Source organism: Opisthocomus hoazin, chromosome 19 (genome assembly GCF_030867145.1).
Source record: "Opisthocomus hoazin isolate bOpiHoa1 chromosome 19, bOpiHoa1.hap1, whole genome shotgun sequence".
Classification (NCBI taxonomy): Eukaryota; Metazoa; Chordata; class Aves; order Opisthocomiformes; family Opisthocomidae; genus Opisthocomus; species Opisthocomus hoazin.
In genome coordinates, this window is record NC_134432.1 from 2,091,140 (window position 1) to 2,096,244 (window position 5,105).

General features: G+C 47.9%; 1 protein-coding gene across 1 annotated transcript; it reads left to right on the plus strand.

Annotated features, from left to right (window-relative positions):
• The first annotated feature begins 413 nt into the window (after positions 1 to 413).
• LOC142363630 (olfactory receptor 14J1-like) lies at positions 414 to 1,349 on the plus strand. Its single transcript, XM_075439530.1, has one exon. It carries the CDS (start codon positions 414 to 416, stop codon positions 1,347 to 1,349), a length of 936 nt encoding a protein of 311 aa, XP_075295645.1.
• The last annotated feature ends 3,756 nt before the right edge of the window (positions 1,350 to 5,105 follow it).

Genomic DNA, 5,105 nt, shown 5'->3' on the forward strand with positions numbered 1-5,105 from the left:
GAGCACTTCCCAGGTGAGATGAGGAGAGCTGTCAAAAACCCCCAGATCCTTCAAGCTCACTTCTGTTTACATGATTGCTTAGATGACATGCCATTTTGCATCAGGAGCACTTTCATCTGATACAGTCGAACACCAAGAGAGGTCCCTGTCCCACCATGCCCTTGAACCCACTGCTACAGAGCAGGGCTGACCCCTCGGCAGCCCGTTGGCAGAGGTTCTGCTCCTCATAGCACTTTCAACCAGCAGCAACCAAATCTCCATGCAGAAATGTGAAGGAAGGTCTCCCAGAAAAAGAAATGCAGGGGTGGGGGGTTTATCATGGATAGAGTCTGAGAAATGTCTCAGAGAATAATTCCCTAAATTCTCACTGTTTTTAGCTCCTTGGACAGTGTTTCTGTTCCCAGAGGAATAAAATGTCCAATGGCAGCTCCACCACGAAGTTTATGCTCCTTGCCTTCACGGATTCGTGGCAGCTGCAGCTCTTGCACTTCTGTCTCTTCCTGGGCATCTACCTGGCTGCCCTCCTGAACAACGGCCTCATCATCACCGCCATAGCCTGCGACCACCGCCTCCACACCCCTATGTACTTCTTCCTCCTCAACCTTGCCGTCATTGACCTGGGATCCATCTCCAATGTTCTCCCCAAAGCCATGGCCAATTCCCTCTGGGACTCCAGGGTCATCTCCTACGCAGGATGTGCTGCACAAGTCTTTCTGTTTGTCCTCTTGGTTGGAGCAGAGTATTGTCTTCTCACCATCATGGCCTACGACCGCTATGTTGCCATCTGCAGACCCCTGCACTACGGGACCCTCCTGGGCAGCAGAGCTTGTGTCCACATGGCAGCAGCTGCCTGGGGCAGTGCTTTTATCAATGCTCTCCTGCACACTGCCAATACATTTTCCATGCCCCTCTGCAAGGGCAACGCTGTGGAGCAGTTCTTCTGCGAAATCCCCCAGATCCTCAAGCTCTCCTGCTCACACTCCTACCTCAGGGAAGCTGGGGTTGTTATGCTTAGTGTTTCTTTAGTTTTTGGGTGTTCTGTTTTCATTGTGCTGTCCTATGTGCAGATCTTCAGGGCCGTGCTGAGGATCCCCTCTGAGGAGGGATGGCACAAAGCCTTTTCCACGTGCCTCCCTCACCTGGCTGTGGTCTCCCTGTTTATCAGCACTGCAGTGTTTGCCTACCTGAAGACTCCCTCCATCTCCTCCCCTTCCCTGGATGTGGTGGTGGCTATTCTGTATTCAGTGGTTCCTCCAGCAGTGAACCCTCTCATCTACAGCATGAGGAACCAGGAGCTCAAAGACGCCCTGAAGAAGCTCATTCAATCAGCAATTCTTCCGCTACAATAAGCTGCCCATGTCTCTTCACAAGAGATTTGCAATGTTGTTGGGGAACCTCCTGTTCTTTGGGCATTTTATCTGTGATAATTCTCTTGCTCCAGGAATGTCTGCATCCACTCCACTTCTGCAGAGACATGAACCCTGTCTGTCTGACCCAGTGGTCTTTGCGCATGTGTCTTTCACAAGGGTACAGCTGGCTTCCAGTGTAAAATCTGTCTAATAAAAGTGTATTTTCCCAGTGCCGGTGTCTTGAGATAAGTCTTTTCTGCCAAAGCTGAGGTTAAGCACAGACTGAAGAGATTGTCTCTGTGAGGCAGTGCTGCTGTTCTGGGGTTCTCTGTGAGATGAGGGGTGGAGGGCAGGGGGTGATGTGTTAGAGAACGGAACAGGATTTTGTTTAGCCTGGAGTGCTCTCTATTCAACCACTTGTAGCACTGGCCACTCACCATAGGCTTATGAGTATATTGTTCTGCACAGCCACTTCCCTCTTTCTGCAGGTCTCAGTGCCTGGAGTTCTCTATGTGATGAGGGGAGGAAAGCGTGGGGTGATGTCTTCCCTTTTTTTATATCTCTCCTTTCTTTCTCTGTCTAAAACAGGTCTTGTACAGAAATCCCTGGTGAAAGGTTGACCACGTTAGATGCTGAGGAGAGGTGATACAGCTGAAGAGAGAGTTTTCAAGTTGATGAAATTGTGTCCTGTTTACCTTTTTTTTCATTATTGGCAATGTAGAGAAATCTTTCTGTACCTGTGTACAACTCAGTTCTTTAAAACAAGCAGGTGGGAGCTAGTGGACCTCTTTGATCACGTCCAGAGAAGGGCTACAAAAATGATTAGATTGATAGAACGCCTCTCCTGTGAGGAAAGGCTGAGAGAGCTGGGGTTGTTCAGCCTGGAGAAGAAAAGGCTCTGGGCAGGCCTTATTGCAGCCTTTCAGTACTTACACAGGGTTTATGAGAAAGAAGGGGACACGCATTTTAGCAAGGCCTGTTGCTATAGGACAAGGGGCAACAGCATTAAATTTAAGAGGCTGGATTAAACTAGTATAAGGAAGAAATTTTTTACAATGGGGGTGGTGAAACACTGGATAAGGTTGCCCAGAGAGATGGTAGATGCCCCATTCCTTGAAATTCTGAAATTCATTTTGAATGGGATTCTGAGCAACCTTATCTAGTTGAAGATGTCCCTACTGATTGCAGAGGGGTTAGACTAGATGATCTTCAAATGTCCCTTCCAGCACAAACTATTCTATGATTCAGTACTGTAAAGGAGTGGCAGCTGCAGACCTCTGCGGGGACGCCTGATTTGAGAAGTGATGCAATTCCCAGGAGGTCGCTGAGGGAGCTGAGGTGCTTGGGGAGATGAGGACCAAGGTTGTCCATACAGTCCTCAAGGGACTGCTTCTCCTTCCTTGCCAGACCTCCTTAGGAGACAGCCTGGATCAACATCCATTGGAGAGTGCTGTTATGTCTGCTTCAGTAGACGGAGAAGTTAGGAAAAAATATCTTGAAGAAGCAAAACTGATTTTTCGTTAAGTACTCACAGAACTCTTCCTCTTTACCTCCGCCCCCCGAAAAAAATCCAGCTCCATTTATCTGTACAAGGAATGAAGATTTGGAAAAAAGTGTAGGAAGAGAAAGGCACATGAGCGCTTTCTGCTTTGGAAGGAGTCCCACGAGGCATTTGATGATGAGTCCGTGAACCATAGATACTGAGCGAAGATTGCACAAACCTTTCCAGAAGTCAAAGTCAGAAGCAAAACCTAAAGTACCTTGAAGCATTAACGGGGACCCACTTAGGGCCATTCCTGACAAAGCCTCCACACAGAACCATTCCAGCAGACAATGAGAGGAGATGAGAAGAGGCAGGCAAAGGCAGAGTGCAAATCCCCCTGATGCTTTGTCAAGCCTTGATGTGTTTATCAAGCAAAACACCAAGCCCTGTGTCCTGGTTTTGGTTAACACAGAACCGATTCTCTTTTAGTGAATCTTCCTTACAGTGAAGTCCTTCTAAGTAACTGCATTTTGATGAAGCTGGCTGAATATTTTACAGACACTGTCCGCTCCATAGCTGATAACATCTAATGTTTATAGCTACACTGAGCTGAGGGTAGGAAAGTAATGCAGAAAAAAGCCCCTGTTCATAATTATTGCTATAGCAGCCAAGGTCACCCACAGATCTCTTAGGTCCCACAGGTGAAGAGTCAGAAGGGGTCATACTTGCAGGGAGGGGCGGACAGGACAGGTGACCCGATATTGACCGACAAGGTACTCCATATCATGCACATCATACGCAGTTTAAAGCTGGGGAGTCACAAGGGTCTCGTTCTCTTTGTCCATGGCCACCTTCTGAAGAGGACCCCACTCGTGGTTCTACCTGCGATCCTGATCCAGATCCAATCAGTGCATCCCTGAGTCCAGTTCCTGCCTACTGCCAAGGCCAGTCTGGGACTGCCTGGTGCTGCCTCACAGCTGCTGGTGGGACACCAGCACCCCGGCACCCAGCTCCGGGAAACTCAGTATCAGCTTTGTATAATATGCATTATTTATCTTATTTTTAGTATTATTAGTGTTATTCGTAAAGCTTTTTATATTCAATTTGTAAGTCTCTCTCCCTTTTGTTCCTTTTCTCTTCCTCTGATGGGAGGGTGGAGGTTAACAGAGAGTGTCTGTCACGTAGTTTATTGACACCATGCTTTAAACAGTGACAGAGTCATTGTGAGGCCCCTGTCAAACACCTTTGAAAAGCCAGAGGCATCAGAAAGATTCCTGTGAACTTGCAAAAGACAGACATGAAATCAGTCTTCAAAAAGTGCAGGAAGAAGGACTGAGAGAATTACCTGGTCAGCCTCACCAGGGAAAGCCACATGGCAAGTCCTCCTGCATCAATCTCCAGCCATCTGAAGAAGAGGAAAGGGACTGGAGAACACATGTGGGAGGGAAAAGCAGGGGATGTTTGTGCCTGGACTATAGCAAGGCTTTTGACAAGGTGTCCTGCAGTGTCCTTAGAACAAGCTTGTTTGCAGCTGGGCTGAGTAAGTAGATGTTGTGGTGGGTGGGAAGTTGGCTGACTGATGAGGGCCAAGTGTTATCTGTGGTACAAAGTGCTGCTGGCAGCCAATTAGTAGTGCATCCCTCAGTGACCAGTCCTTTACCACCACTCTGGAATGTTTTTAGTATCTCTCTGTATGATGGGATGAAATGCACTTTCAAGCGCCTTTGTGGATGATGACAAGGTACGCGCAGCCCTTGAGCAAACTCATCTAGGTAACACTGCCTTGAGCAGGAGAGTTGGGCAAGATGGCTGTGGTGGGTTACACTTGGCTGACCATCAGGTGCTCACCAAGCCACTCTCTCACTGTGCCTCATCAACAGGACAAAGGGATAAAATAAGGTGACAAATATTTTGGGTCAAAATAAAGGCAGTTGAATGTGGGGTGAGGAGCAGGGCTAGAAAAGAAAGCAAAAGCAAAGGCCACAAATAGAAGGCAAGCAAAACCAAAGGGCATTTTTTTCTCTGTTTCACATCAGCAGACAATGCCCAGCCACCTCCTGGAGGCATGGACTCAATACACATAGTGGTTGCTTAGAAAGACAAATGTCTTAACAAATGTCATGTCCTCCCTGAGCATGCTGTCATATGGTATGGAATATCCTATTGTTCAAATCAGGTAAGCTGCCCAAACTCTGTCCCCTCCCAACCACTGGCCAACCCTGAGCCAGCCAGCTTTGGGAGGGTTTGGAGAGACAGCCTGCATGTGATGTGAG

Bases quoted from the DNA above. Each gene is read 5' to 3' on its own strand.
- LOC142363630 (XM_075439530.1), top strand. From the start codon at position 414: ATGTCCAATGGCAGCTCCACCACGAAGTTTATGCTCCTTGCCTTCACG.